General features: G+C 30.5%; 2 protein-coding genes across 2 annotated transcripts in view; one reads left to right on the top strand and one right to left on the bottom strand.

Moving 5' to 3' along the window:
• Positions 1 to 9,016, top strand: part of LOC145330555 (uncharacterized) — a 29,680-nt gene extending 20,664 nt beyond the window's left edge. The window contains exons 17-25 of the mRNA XM_080175175.1: positions 1,183 to 1,276; positions 2,073 to 2,150; positions 3,025 to 3,110; positions 3,556 to 3,622; positions 4,061 to 4,159; positions 5,001 to 5,083; positions 5,921 to 5,999; positions 6,253 to 6,307; positions 8,493 to 9,016. Of these exons, the coding sequence (XP_080031301.1) occupies positions 1,183 to 1,276; positions 2,073 to 2,150; positions 3,025 to 3,110; positions 3,556 to 3,622; positions 4,061 to 4,159; positions 5,001 to 5,083; positions 5,921 to 5,999; positions 6,253 to 6,297 (631 nt within the window). The 3' untranslated portion in view covers positions 6,298 to 6,307; positions 8,493 to 9,016. The remainder of the gene's footprint in view (positions 1 to 1,182; positions 1,277 to 2,072; positions 2,151 to 3,024; positions 3,111 to 3,555; positions 3,623 to 4,060; positions 4,160 to 5,000; positions 5,084 to 5,920; positions 6,000 to 6,252; positions 6,308 to 8,492) is intronic.
• Positions 9,017 to 9,457: 441 nt separating this feature from the next.
• Positions 9,458 to 20,877, bottom strand: LOC145329553 (uncharacterized). The gene is made up of 8 exons (XM_080173825.1): positions 20,726 to 20,877; positions 19,822 to 19,916; positions 14,125 to 14,221; positions 13,370 to 13,651; positions 12,751 to 12,869; positions 11,995 to 12,297; positions 11,228 to 11,380; positions 9,458 to 10,044 (listed from the first exon to the last, which is right to left on the bottom strand). Exons 1-8 carry the CDS (start codon positions 20,751 to 20,753, stop codon positions 9,871 to 9,873), a joined length of 1,251 nt encoding a protein of 416 aa, XP_080029951.1. The 5' UTR covers positions 20,754 to 20,877; the 3' UTR covers positions 9,458 to 9,870.
• Between the last annotated feature and the right edge of the window lie 1,995 nt (positions 20,878 to 22,872).

Genomic DNA, 22,872 nt, shown 5'->3' with positions numbered 1-22,872 from the left:
TGAAGGGGGTGGGTGGTTTGGAGTGTCTCACCCCGCAAGAAAAAAGCTTAAAACCATCACAGGACAATTAGGTATATTCCCTGAAGAGTAGAGCCCACTAGTTCAGCGGTTACCGAGATCTTGAGCTTCGGACGGACAGACAGAGATCATTCTACTTTGTTTTATAGATATAATAGGATTAATTCTAGCGTTTGTCGTATCTATTGTTTGTCGCCTTTAGAAAAAATCTAGTGTTTGTCATATTCTAGCGTTTGTCGCATTCTAGCGTTTGTCGTATCTAGCGTATGTCGTGTATAGGGTTTGTCTGTTTACTGTTTGTCTGTCTAGCGTTTGTCGCATCTACTGTTTGACGTATCTAGGGTTTGACGTAGTACCCAGAAAAAATATTTCTTGCATTGCAATAATTTTATACCTATATGAGTGACTACTTTTTCTGTTTTTTACCTTATGAATTATTTTTGACAGATTTTTTATAAAACGGCTTGCTTTATTGCATCAAGATCCATGACAGATCTATATAGGAAATAAACGTCTATATATGAGCTCGAGTCTTCCAATGGTAAAGTGTTTAATACTCACAGTGGTCCAATAATCCATAATAAACTCTCATTGACCAGAACAATAAGACCCATTAGTTTACTCTATGAAGAATAAATTTGTTTCTTTTATTTCATGTTGCTATTTGAATTATATTAAAGATTAAATTTCTATTCATAAAATAGAAAATTTAAGTTTCTAAAATAGTAAATCAAAGAATACTTAGTTTTAAAATAATTTGATACTAGCGATGCGTCCAGATATTAAACTAAAATTTAACATTTAAATAAACATTTTAACCCTTTCAGGACGATAATATGAAACAAAAAAAAATACTAGGATCCCAAAATATTTTAAAGAAAGAGAGAAGAAATTACAAATACAGTTTTAAATAAAAATAATGAAATTTAAAAAAAGACGGAAGGAAAGGGAAGTGAGAGAGAGGGACATTTAATCTTTTAAAAATGATGAAAAAACGAATATTCAGGGATAGGATAATGAAAGAAAAAGATTAATATTCAATCTAGCCTATAGCGGTATAATTTTAGAACGCCACCTCTAGTATAATAATATGCAAAAGTATCTTTGTGAAGTTGTCAGTACATGCATTTTTGGATAAATAAGTTAACCTTTATTTTGATTTAGATTTAAGTTTCTGTTCTTTTCTTCTATCATATACTTTGTTGTACAATCTAGTGTTCTTTTCTACATCATCTCTGTTGCCAATCATATAAAACAGGTTAGAATATAATATTATCAGTAATTTTTGTATACAGAAGTGGTTATTTAGTTTCTTAAAATCTTTATTGTACAATTTACAATAATTTATCGTCAATTGTATTATCCCTCAATATTGCTGGGGAGAAAAAATAAAATATGAATTAATGGCTCAGAAAGGTAATAAGGAAGACCATATTCCATAGAAGCTATGCATCTACTAAGGTTACTTAAATAAAGACTTCAATAATTGAGAAAATAACCATCCTTTTTAACAGTACATCAGTTCAATATAAATAACTTCTTGGTGTATTTTAATATTCATAAGTAGCACAGCTATTCTATAGCTAGACAATATGCATAAATTTTAAAATCCACTGAATGTTAGGTAAACTTAACCACTCTTTTTTCAAGAATAACCCCTGACAAAACTGTTTCGACTTATTCTATTGATATGCAATTTCAAGTGTATTTATAAAAAGTGATCAAGACTGACATAGTATTGAATTTATAACAACATACTATTTTGACATAACGAAATTTAAGCATTAGACAAAAAATACATACTTGATAATAAAGATAGTTTTATAATCAAATAATTTTGTCAAAATTTTGTTGAAAACCAACTAATATTTTTCCTGATATAAACTTGCAAGTAAGAAAATATGATATTAATGATTATCTTCTGTTAAGGATAAGTGGGTTAAATTATCTGAAAACACCTTTTTTGCTCAATGTTATAATTTTACTAATTACTTTTGCTATATTTCTATTTTACCTACCATGTTAGCATCTAAATAAAACTAAATTTTATTTAGGATGAAATGTGTGAAGCAGGCTCGGAATTTGTTTATTGGTGCAGTCTCTTTCTAACACAAGATGGCGAGACTTTTAAGGTTGTACATTTTTAAAAGCGAAGCTTTTCTATAAATGAGTCGATCCGTCCGTACATCATTCCGTAACGGTTAGCTCCTTTCGTTAATTTAGACATGTTAGAATTGTCCTATCGATTTCAAAGTTTGCATGATGATTTTTATAACAGTTAGATACAATTTAGAAAGCGTAGAAACTCTATAATCGTCCGAACGTCGATATAAAAATGCTGATTCTATTTATCTGATTTTTGGAATTATGTCATAGGACAACAAGGTGAAGTATTATAAGCGAGGCAACTATATAATCAAATCCAAAAATGAAAGTATGTCCTTTTACTGTATCTTATATTTACGAAATGTTGCAACATATTTTGTTTAGACTTAAAAATTAAAATTCTGCTTTTTAAGTTCTGTCCTTACTTCTGATTTTAGAGCTTAGCTTTTATGGATGGCGTCATCCTTGTTTTTATATTCTATAGGAAAGGAGGATAAAACAATTTTTTCACTTCTGCTGACGGTTGATTGGTTGGTCAGTCTGTGAAAGTCCATAAAATATCCTATTCTATATATTCTATCTATCTTTGGCGGTTATTTTAGTTTATGATAGGTAACAAAAGGTTAGAAAAGGCCCGGAGGGATAATATACTATAAGGGTTTGGAGGTTTGAAGCAAGGAAAGGAAATAGTTTTTTATTGAGACAGCGTAAAGTGCCTTCAAAAACATGACGTCAACGATAAAAATAACCAATGAGAGGCAAGTACAAATTTTACCATTGGTCAATTACAGTGTATTCTGGCCTCTCATTGGTCAATTTTATCGTATGGCGTCATTTTTTTTTGTGGGCGCTGTCTCGTTTTTGCTTCGTTTCATTTTTAAAAATATAATTTTGTTTTAGTTGAATTTAATGGTTGGAATAGTTATAACGGCCGGACTACAAAATATCCTACTAATGTGCAGCTCTCAATGGGGAAGGATTGATAGGTAATGAATATTTTTAGCTTATTCTTATTGCTATTCTTAATCTATTATTAATTATAATGTAAGAACTTCAAAATAAAGCATCATGTATTTTAGTTATTTTGGAATAGATATATATGGAATTTTATTAATTCGAAAAAAATTTAAATAGTAAATTTGAACACATCTCTTAATATTTTTTTTATCTTAACTTTCTGGTATATTCAGGTTCGCTTTAATGGATGTTGCCATCTTTGATTTTAAATCAGTAACCATGTTAAAAAATCTTTTGTTGCAAATTATATATTAGAAACTAATTAAAAAAGACTTTGACATAAAATAGCTTTTAAAGTCAGTAAACTTGTTTTACATTGAATATTTCCTCTCTTTGTTTTATCACATGCAAAGGAAGGGCGGGTGTGTATGTTCGTATTGAGTCATACATTCATTTTATCTAAATTCATTTTAGCTACCTGGATGAAAACGACGTAGTGGATATCCTATCTAGCCTAACACCTAAATATGAATCTGAACAGGTACTTGAACTTTTACTTTAATTGGCAATGTTTGTCTGATGTTCATTAGGCTTTGATGGGTTTCAATAGTAGAAAAGCTGTTAAAAATCATGCGCAAAATATATGGCCAACCATATAAAAAGAAAAAGGAAGATTAGATCATATTAGAACATATATTGTAGAGTAACGTAGGATAATTTATTTTAAAAATCACACTAGATTATGATAGAAAATAAATATTAGGACATTAGGTAATTATAATATGACAAAGAATATGAAAAAAAGTCTTAACAAACATTAAAACTAAAGTTGCTTCCCCTTTATTTTGTAAATCATTATTGTAATGTTATGTTTTTGTAGGTAAATTTTTATCTTTGCATGTTATGAACCTATAAGTCCTTGTTTCAAATAAACCCTATTCAGATATATGATACTGAATAATTATAATCATTTTGTCAGCTTCAAGATCAGTTTGACTTGGCTTGTGAAACAGGAAATCTTAACAAAATAAATTTACTCCTGGCGTTTGACACTAATAAACGTATTGATATTAATAAGGTAATCTTTTCTTTAGATTTATCCAGGGCTCGGCAGCCGCGCCTTAACCGCGCAAAAGCCTAAAATTTTAACTCTTTAAAATTCTTTTGGCTCTTGACCTGGGAGGGGGAAGTCGAACACTAACTTTTTGTTTTTGTTTTTTAAATAAACAGAAAAAAATTGGGGTAGGTTCCTTTATTTCATTAGAGAGTATACCTCCCCTAAATAGTGTCAAACCTTTCCAGTACCTATGAGAAGCTTTGCTGCAATAGAGAACCTTATCAGTTCAGCGTTTAGAGAGATCCTTTGGTACAGACAAATACATATCCTTTTTATCTAAAGCTAACAATGATCTTACTTCTAAAATTAACACAATGTATGTATATGTACTAAAGGCTTCGCTTAGCCCAAGAGGTAATTAAAAAAACAATTAAATACCTCTGGTGCTGCTACCACCAAACATCAAATCAACTGCCTTAAAAAAAATTGAAAGGATTTTTTTTGATTTTTTGGGGGGGATCGGGTGTGTCCTACCCCCCAAGAAAATAGCTTAAAACCACCACAAGACCAGAAGATATGTATATTCCCTGAAGAGTAGAATCCAATCGGTTTAGTGGTTACCGAGATCTTAAGGGACGTACGGACGGACGGACAGACGGATGGACAGACATCAAGCTACTTTCTATTAATGATATTAAAAATATATAACATTACACCTGAAGCTTAGATAACAACAAACAAACGTCTATGCGTATGTTAATCCAAACCGATACCTTAAAATAATATTTTGACTTTAACAAAGCCATTAAAACATATTTAAGCACATAAAAGCATAGGAATTTACACAAATATTTTGTTTAAGGTTGATCTAAATGGGCATACTGCCATATCTAGGGCTAGAAAAGAAATGAGACCAGATGTAGTACGACGGCTTATGGAAATAAGGTAATAGTTAATTAAATAGTAATCGTATTAAAAACAGCTTTCCGTGGATGTAAAAATTAAAAGTATACAATTGCAAGATTAAAACCAGTCTTTTAGCCTCGAGATGCCGAAGACACAGGCTAAAATGATATGATATGATGATATGATTTATTAGCAGTAAATTACAGATTAATTTTACAAATAATTTAATACATTTTAATCTTATGATTGTACATTTTTATATTCGTAGAAAACTGGATATAACACGATGCTATACAAAAATTTTCAGTATGGCTGAGAACCGATTCTAATCCACAAGATATTAATCGGTTTAGATGCAATACTGGAATAACCATTCCAGCTCCGCTTCTTAAACTTGATTTAAACTTAAACAATAGGCATAAAAGAAATAAAAATCCTTAAAAACTTTATATTGTATTTGTTTTTTTATAATTTAAATTAAATCTTTTTTAGTAGATGTTTAAAAGAAATTTATATGAAGGGTTTTCTGTTTAGTATATTTATAGATTTTAAATAGGAAAGAATTTTAGGTTTAGTTTCTCTGATAGCTTAGTAGACTACCAAACCCTCCTCTCATAATCATTTTTAAAAACGAAGCTTTTCTATAATTAGGGTCGGTCCGTCTGTCCGTCACGGTTAGCTCTTTTCGTTAATTTAGGCATTTTAGAATCGACCTATCGATTTCAAACTTTGCATGATAATTCCTCTAACAATTAGGTACAATTTATAAAGCGTTGCAACTCTTTTATTTTGACCAGGAAACCCGTTTGATGCCTGCTTGCCAAAATTAAAGCAATTATGTCCTGATTTTCAATATTTAAATGTGTTTTTTTTTAGGGGAGTTGATGTTACAAGAGACATTTCTTTGGATTCAGATGAAATTCAGCCTTTACAAGCTCTCAAAATTGTCTCAAGGGTAAGAACAATTTTATAAAAAAGGGAATACTTATATATACTTTGACGACTTTTCTTGAATTGCCAAGGCATGAAAAAACTATTTTTTTAATTTATACAAAAATAAGTGGGTTTGGGCATAGACGTCCATAAGGGGGGGGGGGGGGATTAAGTGGTGTTTATCTAACCATGATCTAACCGTTACAGAGGACGGACCGACCCTAAGTATAGAAAAGCTTCACATTTATTAAGGATTAGGAACTAAATTTTTTCAGACATGTTTACCTGTTTATGACGAAAGAAAATACCATAGCATCTGAGCATGTAAAAGTAAGTTGAATATTAAACATGGACAATTACATCCAAATGCAGCGAAGCTATCACTAAATTATAAAATGTGGAACTATTTTCTGATTGTAAGATTGTTAGGAAGATTAAATTTTCTTAATTTCTTTATAATCAACGAGCGGCTACGCCCCTAGAGGCCTCTAGGGGCACTTTGAATTTGACTCCCCCCCCCATATTTATAGTGTCATAAGAAAACGTAAGGTTTCCCCGTATTTTTTGGGACGGCGGTTACCCCAAAATAGCCATAAACCTTCCCGGGACCTATGAGAAGCTACTCTGTAAAGGAGAAACATATCAGTTCAGTGGCTATTCTTCGGTACAAAGAAACATCCAGTTACTTTATAATAATGACTAGCGGATACGCCCCTAGAGGCCTCTAGGGGTACTTGAATAGTCAAATTTGATAACATGATCTACTATTTTAGATTTTAAAAGAAAAAGTGATATAATATTTAATTTTAGTTAAAAAAAATTTTTTGGTGGGGGTAATTTTTTTCAAGTTGTGATTTCTTTTCGGAGGGTGGTGGTACCCTTCCCCAAAATAGTTATAGACCTTCCCGGGACCTATGAGAAGCTACCCTGTTAAGGAGAGCCCGATCAGTTCAGAGAGATTAGTTATTGAGATTCTTCGGTACACACAAACAGACATCCAGTTACTTTATTATAATGATTTACTATTTTCTTGCAAAGTACCTATTATGCAGCAGAGTTTGATGATTATAGTGTTTTATTGAAACTCTTCTAAAGAAACAAAATATATTGTTCTATATGTAAATTTATAAAAATAAATAAATTCTATTCGAAAGAATTATAATTTTGATTCTTTTAAAATATTGATTATTTACTAAGTATATTTGCGATAACTTTTATTTAATGAAATCTTCCAATTTTTAACATGTACAAAACGGCCTGCTTAATTGCTTCAAGATCCATGTCAGATCTATATAGGAAATAAATGTCTATAAACGAGCTCAAGTTTTCCAAGGAATATTTGTTTAAAACTCATAGTGCTCCAATAATCCATAATAAACTCTCATTGCCCAGAACGATAAGACCCATTATTTTACTTTATTAAAAATAAATTCCTTTTTTTAATTTCATGTTGCTATTTACCTTATATCAATGTATTTAATTTCTAATCAAAAAAAAGAAAATTTAAATTTATAATATAATAAATTTAAGAAAACTCTGTTTTAAAAGAATTCGATTGTGGCGACACTTTGTGTGTTCAAATATTAAACTAAAATTGTAATCATCATCATTAACCCTTTGGTGATGGTAATGTAAAAAAAAAATATAATTTAAAAAATCTTTTTAAAATCATTTAGATTATTAAATATTTACTTTCTTTTAGATAGTAATGCCGGGTGAGGAAAATAGATTTATTGAGAAATAGATATGCATATAGAAAACTAGCCAATAGGGAGATAATTATATCGAGCCAACTCTAGTAATATTAATATGTGACATTTTTGTAATTTACATCAAAACGTAATACAGAGTGTTTTTTTTAACTGAAAATCGATGGTTTGGTATATCTTAGGGGACCGCGGAATGGAAAATTTTTCCTTAGCTAGGGGCTGTCCGTTTGTCTAAAGAAATTTGTGTAACTTCGCCATTTTTAATCGGATATACATTTTTTTGGCTTAAAGTATTAAAAAATGATTTTCAAACCTTATATGTATTTATTTGATGTCTGCCAAAGTTGCAGGATACATGTTTGTCTATCTATATGAAATTTTGCTTATCTTGGCCCTATTTCATTTATTTACAATATTTTTAGCTTAAGGTATTAGAAATTAATATTTAATCGTTTTAGGCAGATATTGGAATATGCCAAAGTATTGGTTTCGATAAACCCCCCTTCCATTACCTATACCCGCCTAGATAAGATTCTACACCATCCTGATACACCCCCGTACAACCATACAGCAACTATGGGGGGGGGGGGTGTCAAACTAAAAAAATTCATGACATCCCTAAAACTCAAACCACCATCTATTTTGATTTAAAATTCTCCTCCCCCTGGCAAAATACTGAGCACGCCACTGGTTGCGTACAAAGACTGTGAAAATGTTTTTATAAACTTTTAGATCAAGTATAATTTATAGTTGAATATCCCTTTCCTCAATGCTTTTACTTATTGATTAGTTTATAATTATTTCAGAGCAACTAAGAAACAGTGTCAAGTACTTTGCATTGAAAATCTCCAAATGTTTTAAACTACTTTAACTTTTTTTTCAGTATGACTTCGAAACCGACTAGTATCCGCTGGGTAAGAGCCGGCTCTCAGCCATACTGAAATATAATGTATAGCATCACTTTACAGACCGTTTTCCGCGATTTAAAAAAAATAATACCATCATAAAATTAATACCAATTTTGGACTCCCGGACCTTCGGTCCTCGGGCCTAACAAAACTGGTTTAAATCTTATAACTTTTCATTTTAATATCCGCAGAAAGCTGTTTATGATACGATGCGATAAATAAATTCTCATGTAACATTTGTAAATACGTCATTGTAACATCTTATAATTTCATTAATATTTGTAAAATAAGATATCATAGTGCGGTGGATGATTTGATTTCTTTTTACTTAAGTGGCTGTTGATCAATTCCATTACCACACTTTGAAAACCTTCTAAAATAGAAATACTCAATTAATTCATAAATATTTTATATATAGCTCAAATCAATAGCTTAAAACCAAACTACGGCATTTGTAAAACTTCCCTGAAAATTACAACCCGTTCGGCAGAGTATTTTCAAAGATTTTTAGCTTCATACAATAAAAATCTTCATACAATAAAAAACTACTTTACATCAACCTTATGTAAAAGTAACTACTGAACCGATATGGTTCTCCTTAATTTAGATTCTCATAGATCCTGGAAAGGTTTACAACTGTTTTTGGGATAGGGAACAAACGCCCTCATAAGAAAAATCGTCCCTAGAAAAAAATTCCCCTTAATTTTTTTAAAACCTAAAATTAAAGACCCCATCAAAAAAAAAATTTAAAATATAACTTAATCATCTAATTTTTATTATTTGATTTTGTGCGTACAATTATTAATCAACTTATTCAATTATCATTGTAATTGTCAATATAAAATAAATAAATAGAAATATTATTTTTAAAATTTATTTGTCACAATTTATTTTTATTTATATAAACATACTATAAAAATTTGAGGAGTTTCCAAAGATCTGAAGGATTAAGACAATGGCCGATAAATTGTTGTACATCCCCAATGATGATAAATAAAATTCCATTTTCTTAGTAGATTTTATTATTTGTTGAAACATTTGAAAACTCAACTTAATGAATCAACCAATCAAAATTCATTAAAAGTCCCCAAAGTTGCTAAGCCAACGAATAAGAAAACATTATCGAAAACTTTGGGGACTAGTGTTATAAGCAGCCCATTGTCTCCTTCCTTCCTGAGAGTTTCAAAGTTTTTAGGTCAGTAAGCATGCAAGTATAGCTTTAAATTTAAAAATAAAAAACTTCATATATTTTTATGCTTAAGAAAAAAATCACTTTTCAAGCAAGCATAATATTGAAATAAGGATCTTTCTCATTGAGGGCGCGGAGCATTTTCCTGTATGGGTTGACCCGCATTCTTAGCGCACATTTGGGCAGCCACTTGTGCAGAAATACATTCTCCGAAACAGCCATTCTATCCAGCTCGGAGAACACGTAATCGTCTTTCCAATCCTGTAATTATATCAGCAAATTACATTATATTACCAATCTTATAAAAGGTTCCTGGAATGAATTAACTATAAAAAAAATCTATGAACTTAAAAGGCTGCTTGCTGCCAATCCACTAATCGACTGAACTTACATTGTCTGCCCTCATATCGTTTAATCGACTAAAGAAGACCTATAAATAATCTGGAATAGTCAAGATCCAATGATGCACGGGTAAAGCTTGATTACTTGCGTAAAATAAGTCTTTTTACAAGATAACTGTGCATTATTAAGTAATGGCAAATCCAGATCAATTGTCGATTGAATTTTTTTGCAAATATCACAAATACATTAAGCTGTTTTGCCACTAGCACTTAGCAGTAACTTAAGTTCCTAGATATTTGTTGATAATCGATCCCAGGACCATTTTAATGTGAACTCTACCTGATCCATTAATATCTATTAATAAAGATGTAAAGCACGACTAATAAGTGTCTGTATCATTTCTACCAATGCAATGTATGTAATGCGTCTGTCTTAGCAGCAATAATTCAAATACGCCGTGACCTTTCCTTGGTTTTTTTATGCAAAAACGTAAAAAGAAACGAAAGAAAAATTTTAAATCTTTTGTTAAAATTCATTGTTCTGAGTTTATTCTGAAAAAGAATTATTTTTAGAGTTTGAAAGAATTTCTATGACGATTTGCGTGTCTTTCACTGGTTTTATCTATTTAGCATTAGATTATAAAAAATTTAGATTGAAAACATAAATTTTAAAAGAGGGATTAGATAATTGAGAAATGAGAACAAAGGAAAAGAAGTTAACAAGACAAGGAAGAAAAGGGAATTAGAAATAATAAAATAAGGAAAATACGAAAAAATGTATTAGACATAAAATTCAAATAATTATCACGAAACCTTTATAGCAATCTACACAAACTACCCTAACCTAATAACTACTCACTAGTTTTTAAAGCGGTGCACATCCACAAAGGCACAATTCAATAGTCCCAGAAAAGGTTTAAAATTATTTTCAAGGAGGGTTCCGCATTCCTCCCAAGAAAAATAACCCTTAGAAAAAATACCCTCGTCAATATAGTTTTTTTTTCTCGTTTAAACCTAAATTTGAAAGTAAAGATTCGACCCCCCCCCCTCACTCTCTCAAGTGCATCTAATGAAATAATAAATAAAAATAAAATAAATTCTACCTCTGGAATTTCTTGTTCTATGCCTTCCAAAGGATCTGTATCCATTGAAAATCCATCAAAGACAGGTCTGGGAACTTCACTGGTAACCCCCCAGGAGTCCAGGTTGTTCATAAACCTTTCTGCTCGGTAGTCCAACGAGTTCACAGAATTTTCCTTTAAAGAATTGACAAATATTAGCAAACTAACTCAATAACTCCTATAAAAAACCAAATAGTCAAACTAAATATTTCCAAAAAAGTAAAAATATTAAATATTATTACATATTATGTAAGCCATATATGTCAGACAAATTGCATATCGATATGATACCAACATAAATTTTGACAGGATATATACCAAACCTATTGCAAATTTTCCATAACTTTTATGTGTGTAAAAATATCAAATAGCAAGGAAATAGATGTGGCAACATGAAGAAAAAAAAGTTAAAGTGAGACTAAGCAGTGAAAAAGTTGCTTCTATTAGGGAGGGAGGGGACATTGGGCTGTTTATTTTTAAAGTTTTTATAATTTTTTTTATTTGTTGGATCAACAACTTTAAGGACTTTTATTGAATTTTGATTGTTTGGTTCAATAAGTTGAGTGACGTTCCATTCCTTAATTGTAAACTACAGAATTGGGTAATTTTGTGTATCAACATTAGGGATATACGTCAATTTATCGGCCATTGTCTTATCCCTGAAGATCTCTGGGATGTTATGATTCTCAATTCTAATTATCATCTATTTCATAAAAAAAGTATTTTCATAAGCTATAAAATACATTTACCTCTAAATGATCAAAGGTGACAAACATTCGTTTCCAATCTCCAATAAATTCATTGCTAGGTTCCGAGCCATTGTCGTATTGGCCATCAAGAAGACTGTTCTCAAGCACAGGTTTAACCTCGGTATTTGTGTTTTGCGGATTTTGTAGCAACTGCTGTTGGTTCTGTTGTATGATAAGTGTGCTTTGGTGTTGTAGTTGGGCTGTTGAGGTGGGCGGTGGCCGCTTTTTAGCAACTTTTACGGCTTTACCAGCAGCTTTCGGGGCAATTTGTAGGTCGTTTGAACGTTTTACAATCTTGACATTCTAAGAGAAAAAAATCCATAAAAATAATTACAGAAAAATTTTAAAAACGCATTTTGATGGAAACTATAAATTGTTTTTTTTAGAGTTTTGCAATACAAAAAAAAACACATTGCTGTATTTTTTACCAGGAATACGGTATAGCCGACAAGCGAACTAAATCTAAAATACTATTTGGGGGCAGACACGAAGGTCATTCTTATTTGGAACCGTTGCCCACCAAAATCACTAAACCTTTACGAGTATTTTTTCCCGAATTAATTCTGTTGTTGGTTACTTACAGTTGATTTTGAACATTTGTTAAAGGTATAGAAACAAGAGATTTTTAGAACGAGGAAAATAATTAACCATGGAATAAGGTATAACCAACAAGAGAAAAAATCTTAAATTATATTAGGGGTTTCATGTTTTTTTTTTCTCGAATTAATGTCGTTGTTGTAATAAGCTGTAATTAACCTGTTGTTGTGCATTCTCTTTGTTTCTCTCCAGGTAAACGTTGCTGGAGGTTGGGCCTTTGGCTGTCTGCTTGCCAGGTAACCCAATACTGTGTGCTGGAATTGCAGGCTCACGGAATTCTAGAAATAAACCATTAAATTATGAATAAATCATAAGAGGTGAATTATATTGCTGTTTTTGTACAATAAGGTTTGCTGTACCTAACAGGATATCTGTCTGTCTTAGTGTGCCAAAATATCTCGCTAACTGCTTAACCAAAATGATTCTCCTTTACAGTGAGCTCTTAAAAGGTTCTTGGAAGGTTTATAACTATTTTGAAAGAAGGTACACCAATCTTTAAAAAAAAATTGCCCCATGAGAAAAAATGAAAATTAAACTCGATTTTTTAACTTTTTCTTTCAACTAAAATTTATAATGGGGAGGAGATCGACCACCCTTAAGCGCCCCTAGAGGTTATTTTCAACCTTTTATTATCTATTAGAAAAATACTCCCCTTCCAATTTCGTATATATTTTCATTTTTAGAACTATATTTATGTAAGGTAAGGGGTTAAAAACTCCCACTCTTCAAGAGGCCTTACGTGTTGGGATCTTTTTTAAATGAAGAAAAGTTGCAATACCTGTCTCTGTTTTTATGCTGTTAGGAATCTGGTTCACCTTTTCTGTCAGCACCAATTTTCCAGGTTTAAACAGACCACTTCCATTCTTCAACTCTTTACACTTGTTAATCTTGATTTTGATTCCATTCTTGGGGGATACCAGGGTTGAGGATACAAGGCCAGGTTTCGAGCTTTGGTGCTTCGAAGGGGAAGGGTTGGGCTTGGCAGTTTTGGAGGTTTGAACGCAAGGGGCAAGTTTGATTTTGTTTGGTTTTGAGGATATTAAAATGTGCTGGTCGGGATCTGGAAAATATAAGCTTTAGAAAATATACAGATCCAGATCATTAATCGGTAAATTGGATCAAAATAGTATATTGACAATCCGGTTAGAACGTGTACACATTTTTAGTACGAGAGGTAATTTTCAAAAAATTTAATCCATTTACAATAAATCAGCTAATATTTCTTAGGATAATGTTTACGTTTAGTAAATTATGTCATCCAAAAATCTATATATTAGATATACTGAATACTTAAACTAAAGATAGAAAAAGTCTTCAAAAGACTAATGTCCTATCTTTATAAAATTCTTAAATTAAAATCAAGAAATTGACATTTAAATCGTAAACGGACTTTCCAACAAAGCAAAGTGTCCAGTAAATATTTTAGTTTTTCTCAAAAGAAATAATCTATATGAATAGAAAAAATCTTACATACAAAAAAAGTATAAAATATTAGTCGTTACTAGAATTCAAGTTAATTGAATTTATAAAAACCTGGAATATTTTGAATGTTGTTAATATTGATGGGTTTAAAGTGAAGCTCCTGGCTAGGGGATAATTCTGTATCATCCTGGTCCATACACATCAAATCCTAGAAGAAGAAAAACTCAAACAAAACTAGGGATGGGAATCCGTCGAATTTTTGGGCCGGATTCGGATTCCGGATTCTGAAGGAATCCGTCAAAAAAAGTGACGGATTCTTGCGGATTCCGGATTCTTATTTTTGGCGGATTCCGGATTCGGATTCCGGATTCTAGCAGTATTTTAAAAGGCCGTCCGTCACAGAGGGATAGCTTTTTTTCGTTAATTTATCACTATGTTACTTGGTTGAAGCCTTGATTTGTTTAAAGTGTTGACTTCCAGCATAACTAAAACATTTACATCACATTAGTAATTATTAAAATTTGTTATGTAGAAATTGAATAGCTCATCACGTGATCGCTGGCCTGACAATGAGAGCTCTGTGTTATCGGCTGGTATATCAACTTCGTGGTTTATGTGGGAAGAAATGGGGGGGGGGGAAGGTGGTGTGTTGGGAGGGGGGGGGGGGTGATCTTTGCCTTCAAAAAGAGGGAGTTGTAAGAAAAAACTCAAGACGGTAATTTTAGCCTACCAATTTAGAATCCGGAATCCGCTATAAAAAACGGATTCCGGATACGGATTCGGATTCCAAAATTGGCCGAAAATTGGGCGGATTCCGGATCAGGATTCTCATCACTAAACAAAACCTACATCTTAGATTAGATTAGATTTATTATTCTTGGGTGTACATACATAGAAAAAAAAACAACAAAATAATAAATGAATTAAATGAATATTATATACATTTATATATACAGTCAAATTTTATTGATATGGTTAATTAATAAAAAAAATTTCTTCCCAAATGGCAGTTTCCTAAAAACTAGGAAGTATGCAGTAATGTGTATTCACACATTGTTTTCATACAGGCCATATAGATAAGACAAATAAATAGAAAAAAGATAATAAGCAATAAATAAAATCATATTGGAGAGGAAAGAATGATATTAGGAAGGATTGATTAGGGCATACAAGTCTCACACCATTATTGCAATAATAGAAATTTTAAAAAAACATTTCAACAAATAGATTTTGATTGATTTATCAGATTTCAAACAATATTGAAAAGAAATACAATTTTATCTACATTCTTGACATAATGGGTTGTTACACACTAAAGTTAAGCTTGATAACAAAGATTCTTTTAGATTTTTTATGAATTTTTTTCTTGATTGATTGTGGGTTAATAAATCATTATTACAATGGTTATTCCATAATTCTTGAAAATGATACTTAGGAAATCTTTCAATAGATTTAAACTTCGGTTTTTTAACATCAAACATATTAGAGTTTCTAAGATTTCTGGTATGTAATTGATTACGGCGAAGCCATGTACCTTGAAAGGAACTTGGTAGCTTACTGTTTATAAAATCATACATAAATAATAATTTCAAATAATTAGCTGATTCATGTAAAGGAAGGACATTCATTTTTTTAAATAAAGGCATTGTGTGTGAGATGTGTTTCTTACTAAAAACAATTCTTATTGCCTTTTTTTGCATTTTAATTAATGGTTCCATAGTAGATTTAAGACCACAACTCCAGGCAGGTAAACAGTAAAGTAAATGACTATTTATAAGTGAGTGAAAAAGCATTTTTTTGCTATCTAAATTCAGTATATGTTTAGCTCTATTTATAAGAAATAAGGAACTAGAAATCTTTTTACGTAAATGTTCTACATGATATTTAAAATTTAAAGAAGGATCTATAAATACACCTAGGAATTTAATTGCAGGAATATTGCTACTTGAATTGACATAATTTAAAATTTTTATTTTCTCAGGATCAAACTCATTTTCATTGTTAAAGTTTAGCTTAATATTAAGAGCATTCCAATCAATAGTATTTTCATTTTTATTAAATATCATGATTTTAGTTTTATCAGGATTTAAGCTCATTTGATTACTCCTAAACCAATCGGATATCTTTTTAAGTTCATTGTTTAATTTCAGTTTAATCTCTGTAAAGTTTTTACCAGAAATTAAAAAATTACTGTCATCAGCAAATAATAGGGTAAATAAATCAGTACAGTTTTTAAGATCATTTATGTAGATTAAAAATAGAATTGGTCCTAAAATAGAGCCCTGTGGGACACCTCTATCTATGTTCAGCTTTCTTGAGTCAGTATTGTTTACATGTACAAATTGCTGTCTATTACTTAAATAATTTTTAAACCATTCAAGTTCAACGCCATTAATGCCAATTTTTGACAACTTTTTAATTAAAATAGAGTGTGGAATTGTATCAAAACATTTTGCAAGATCACAGAAGACTCCAATTACAGTTTTATTATCGTTTTTTGCTTCAGCTATATAATTTAAGAGGTGTATCACAGGGTGTATTGTAGACTTTTTTGATTGAAATCCATACTGATGTTCAAAAATGATATTATTTCTAATCAAATAGCACGACAGTTGTTGATAAATGACTTTTTCTAAAACTTTTGAGAAAATAGCTAATAAACTTATTGGCCTATAATTTGATGGATCAGCTTTTTCATTAGAATTATTCCCTTTTAACTTAAAAATAGGTATAACTTTTGCAATTTTTAATTCAGAAGGTATTTTTCCAGTTAAAATAGTTTGGTTAATGACATGAGAGAGAGGAAGGGCAATGACAGAAATTATTTTCTTTAAAAAAGAATTTGACAGGCCAAAAATGTCCATGCTTTGTTTATTTCCCATTTTTTTAACAATATCTGTGACTATATTTGGGTTTATTGTATGCATTTTAAAACTGGAATTATAATTAGGTATATAGCTACACGGATCAATGTTAGAAGGATTTATTTTAGATGATATCTTGCTTGCTACAGAAGTGAAGTGTTCATTCAATTTCTCAGAAATTTCTGCATTATCTAAATATATAGCATCATTAAACTTCAGTTCATTGATACATGTTGCTTTATCTTTTGTTTTTCGGATTGCATCTCTAATAATATCCCAAGTTTTCCTCAAGTCAGATTTACATTTTTTTAGCTCATTACAATAATACAATTTTTTAGCTGTTTTTATTGAACGATTATAGACATTTCTATATCTATTATACATCCTAATATTATCAGCAGTTGGTTCATTAATACTTAACGTTGACAATTCAAATTTTTTATCTCTACATCTCATTAAACCATCAGTCATAAATTTTTCAATTTTATGTATGTTCTTATTAATTCTAATCTTTTGTAAAGGAAAAGAAAGTTCATAAAATTCATTAAAAAGCTCATAAAATTTATTAAAGCAATGTTGAGGTTCTAAACTGTTAGTTACATTTTCCCAATTAACATTTCTTAATAGATTGATAAACCCAGTAATTTTTTCTTCATTAATATTTCTTGTAAAAATACAAGATTCTTTACTTGCTTTATATGAATAAGGTGTTATTGTGAAAATTGGGAAATGATCAGATATATCATTTAATAAAATTCCTGAATGAAAACTATTATCTTTTGCGTTAGTAAAAATTTGGTCAATACATGTTGCTGATGTCCTAGAAATTCTTGTTGGTCTCGTTATCAAAGATAAAAAACCATTTGCAATGCAATTTTCAAGGAAATCATTTGTTTTTTCATGACAATGATATTTTAAAATGTCAAAATTAGAATCTGTGAAAATGTAAGAGGCACATTTAAAAGACATTAATTTACTTTGTAGGTTAGAAAAATTATCAATAAAAAAATCCATTTGTTGAGATTCAGTAAATCCCATTATAGAAGTATTAGGCCGGTAGACATTACTCAAAATAAATTTTTCTTTGTTATATTCAAGTTGAATTGTGAGTGACTCAAATAAGCCTTCTTCAAATGTTGACAATTCATTTAATATTTTGAATTTTAGATTTTTATGAATATAATAAGCTATCCCGCCGCCCCCTTTATTCTTTCTACACTTATAGATAAAGATATAATCTTCTATTTTAAATATATCTTGGTCATAAATAGTCCAGACTTCTTGCAAAGATATTACATCTATTGTAACTTTATTTTCTTTTAAATGATCTATATATTCTTTAAGCTGAATAAATTTACTATTAAGACTCTGAATGTTCCAAGAAAGAAATTTTAATGTTTGAAATTGCTTACATTTTTCAATAAATTGTTTGTTATTAAAATATGAACATGACAGATCAATTTCATAATACGGATTTTCATAATTATTACCATTTAATGTAGAATCTTTATATCTAGATAAGAAATCATATTCAATGTTATTTAAAATCTGACAGATGCTACCCACTCTATCGAAAATTAAAATTACAACACAGTGTGTGACTCATATTAAGAAGGTATAATGAAGGGGAAAATAGGTTATATATAATGAATGAAACAAACGGAAATTGGGTATTATTAGTTAACATAAACATATCTCATAACAAGGGTATAAAATTATATTTACATGAAGCAATTTTTTAGTTGCGTAGCTACTCTATAATTTAAATATTATAAAATATAATGTAAGAAGATAAAACTTAGTCAAAAATCAAAGTATTACATATGATAGGATATTTAACATAAAATTCACTTTGTAATATATTTATATCTTAACAATATTTCTCAATTATTTGATTGGGTGTGATTTCAAACATTTTTACTTTAAATACTTTCTCACTCTTTTTAGTAATAAATTTGACAATTTTACCATCTAGATGCCAAACTTTTTCAAATTTCTCAGATTGGATCAATTTTTGCATGACAGCATAGCGGCGTTTGGTTAAATCCGCAGCAATACGATAGCTCTTTGTGCCTTTTTCACTATCATTTTTCCGAACCTTGGCAAAATTTTTGTTGGCAAGAATAAGATTTCGAAGGTTGCGGTTTTTGAAACGCACAAAAATAGGTGGGCACATATAGTTACCACTCTTTGGGATGGGCAATATATGTAAACCCGTTTGGAAGTTTGTCCTATTTGGGTCTTGTTTGAACTTCCAGCTGATTTTTAACATATGAAAATATTGATTTCCCTGAGACTTACAGGCAGGTGACGAGCCCTGATCTAATTAGTCAAAATAAAACACTAATTGTATTACATATCGCAAGCAATTGACAAGATATGTAAATAGTAATTTAATATGTCGATTCCATACGGTTTTTGGTTTGTCAAGCTAAATTTAAGCAATTGGTCACATACCTAATAATTTCCTAAAATCCCTTCAAGTGACTGTTGAAGAAATTTTCACCGATAGAGCTGGGACTGTTCAGAGTAAAGCAATTTTGTTGCTCTAGTTTTTGATTATTTTAAAATTAAAAAGGAAGGGGCTCAATGTATTTTTGAAACGTTTGAATCACATCTATAGGTTTTTTTTTATCAATATATAATATGAAGAGATTGTTTTTCAACACCCTTTGTTTAAGAGAATCTTTTTAGAGATCTGTAAGGGACAGCGGAAAGTGTCATGTAAAAAGTCTTAAAAATACGTCTAAAAGAAATGGATGAGAGAAAAAGTTGGAAATGAAACCCTTAAAAAAGATATGAATAATAGACGTATTTATATGACGTCACACATGATACTTTTCGCTGTCCCGTTTGTAATCTTAAACGCCTAAAAACGATTGGATAAAAAATAATAAAGGGTAGTTAGATATATGCTGGACTAATGAGAACATAATTTTAATACCTGTATAATATTTGCAATGTTTTCATCTTTGATACTTTCTTCATGGATAAACTGAAAAGCCTCCAAATCAGAATCAAAATTACTCTCGTCAAAATCTACAAATAAAGCTTAAAAGAAAAGGTAAAAGAATTTTTTTATTTAGGGGGTGGGGTAAATACTTCTTAGGGTGATTTCTGTTGGGAGGGTGAGAGATACCCTACCCCAAAATAGTAATAAGCCTTCCTTAGACCTAACAGAAGCTTCTCTGTAAAGTAGAACCAAATAGGTTCAGAGATCCTTTGCTACAGACAAAAAAAAGCTTACTACTAATTTTATTATGTGGAAGTATGAGGTGAATTCTACAAAAAAAAATTGATCATAAAAATAGAGATATTAGTATAGCCCTATAATTGTAAAGCATTGTATGATTCCCGGAACAATACGGGGTAGTTTTATAACATAGCTAATCTCTATTATTAACAGAAAGTAAAAAAGCAAGGATGACAAGTAGCGAAGTTTAAAAATTATGTATCGACATCCGAAAATAACAGAACAGTGTCATAAAAAATAAACATTAAACTTGATAAAAATCATGTAAACCTATTAAATATCTATGTCATATCTTATTTTATCATTATCAATTATCCTAGATTTTTTAAATAGTAATTCTCAAGACGATTAGGCAGGTAAGCGCGTAATACCTCTCTATAATAAAGTTCTAAAATAAAAGTATGTACGTCCATATTTAGTCTCGAGATATTTACGTAATCTCTGGATATTTTTACTCGAAATTTGTTTAATTTTAATTGGTTTGTTGTTACTTTACACTTGTTAATGTTAGTATAGTACGTTCGACCAACTGTTTTGTAGAGCTCTGCTTTTAAAGATGACGCTATCCTTGTTATTGTAAAATAAATATTATAACCTGAATCTTCTAGAACGGTGCTAATCATTATAAAGCTTCACTCTAGTCACACACAGTTATACTCAAGCTAATATGGCTTAAAACTAATTCAAACGCACACACAATCGGTTGCACCGTGCATTAACGATAAAAAGGGGAGGAGTGGCTGCCCAGGGATTACGTAATATTTGACCGCCAAGCTAATACGCGTTGACGTTCATTCACTTTAACATTGAATAATAATAGCCTGAAATTATTCTTGTTATTTTTTTGGGTGTGGGGGAGGGAGTGTAGATAGGGTGCATGCCCCAAAATGTTTGTGAGTTATTTCAATATATTTTTAGAAATTCTATAGGGGTATTAGTTAACCCAAAAAAGCTCCCCCATGTATAAAAAATCATAAATCCCTTCAACCACTACCTGTTAAAAATTTTTTCGCTACTTAATTTTTGTTAGGCAATAATAAGAATGGCTTAGGAGAGCACCGCAGGGTTAAGACTCTCCGCAGGTGCTTGAAACGAGTTTTGAATAGAATTGAGCTATTTAGTGGACTAAACTCTTTTTTGCTGATTTATGGGAACACTTACAGATGCAAGTCATCTTGGCGGTCAAATTGGACACGTTTTATATTAATCCATTCTTACTAATGACAGACAACCGAGTATACGTAGAATGATAAATATTTACTGCTTCTAAAAATTCAGCTTTAGTATTGAACATTTAAGTAAGTTCACATTTAAAAAAAAAGCGAAGCTGTCCTATTTTTAGGGTCGGTCCGAACGTCCATGACGGTTCGCTCTTTTCGTTTATTTATACATCGAATTGTCCTATCCATTTCAAACTTTGCATGATTATTCCTAAAACAGTAAGTAACTTTGTATGATATAATTATCATATTCATCTTATTTTCAGAATAAAGATTCCTAGAACAACGAGGTACATTATTATATGAAGGCATCTCTCTAATCAAATCCTAAAAATGAAAGTATGTCTTTTTACTGCATTCTGTATTTAAGCAATTTTGCAACAAATTTATGACCAATTTTGTTTAGACCTAGTTCTGATACTCTACAAGTAATATTGTTAGATTGTCCTTCCTTCGATTTTATGGATATTGTTACCCATTTTTAAATGTTAACTTGAGAAAACCCAAATCTACAAAAATGTACTGTACTCTGACTTAAACATAACAGTTATTTTAAATAGACAGAAAGGAAATTTGTAAAACAATCATTCTATGACCAAGAATATTTTTTTATTACATCGTATTATAAACAGCTTTCCGTGGTATAAAATTGTACAATTATAAGATTTGTTAGCCCGTGCCTTTGGAATCTCGGGTCTAACTAAACTGGTTTTAATATTATGATTGTACATTAATATATTCATAGAAAACTGGATATAATACGATACGATACACGATTTTTCAGTTTGGAAGCCATACTGGAAATTATATCATTTTATTCCAACAGCGGAAAAGAATATAGCCTCGAACTTTTCTGCATGACAAAAATACATCTAACTAAGCTGTCTTAACATGAATACCAGTCAACACACAAAGGTTTCCTAGAAAGAGGTAGCCTGTAAAAATTAAAAAGATAAAGATAATCACGAAACCTAATATATTAATATTTATATTTTTTTAATTAGTAGCAAAGCTGCTCTATCACTGCAAATTTCTGTCGGTAATTTAATCTGTCTGTTAGAAAGGAATAGGAGAATCGTTACTTTATCGACTTCTACTTAAGATATATGGCTTAAATTTGTTGTGTAGATTCCCTTATTCAATGATAACCCAGAATATAATTAATTTTGTCCGTCAGTCTGACGCACATGCTACAATATAATTGTGTAAAATGGTTACTTGATTATTTACTTTTTTGCATATGTTTATTTTCGATTGAAATGAACATCCGCTCTATAACTGACTTTGACCGTTTGTCCATCCATAATTTTTTTGCTGCTTCTTTAATAAATTTATACAATTGGTATCTGGTAGGTTGTTAATTTTTTATGTTACAACTTTGTAAATTAAACTAATAATTTTAGGAAAGTTTCGCTCATGAAAACAATTAGGATTCGTACAAACATACCAAAAGCAAATGATAACGCATTGCTCTAGCAAATTGCAAGGAGATAGTATATTATGCTGGTACCCAAAATTTTAT

The sequence above is a fragment of the Acartia tonsa genome, chromosome 10 (genome assembly GCF_053477335.1).
Source record: "Acartia tonsa isolate MP-2025a chromosome 10, ASM5347733v1, whole genome shotgun sequence".
In the NCBI taxonomy this organism is placed as follows: domain Eukaryota; kingdom Metazoa; phylum Arthropoda; class Copepoda; order Calanoida; family Acartiidae; genus Acartia; species Acartia tonsa.
Note: the sequence above shows the minus strand (reverse complement) of the source record. Positions and strands in the feature narration are given on the sequence as shown.

Bases quoted from the DNA above. Each gene is read 5' to 3' on its own strand.
- LOC145329553 (XM_080173825.1), bottom strand. From the start codon at position 20,753: ATGATTAGCACCGTTCTAGAAGATTCAG. The intron at 19,917-20,725 runs GTTATAATATTT...CTTTATTTGTAG, and splicing joins CACCGTTCTAGAAGATTCAG to ATTTTGACGAGAGTAATTTT. The intron at 11,381-11,994 runs GTAAATGTATTT...AATTCTTTAAAG, and splicing joins TCACCTTTGATCATTTAGAG to GAAAATTCTGTGAACTCGTT.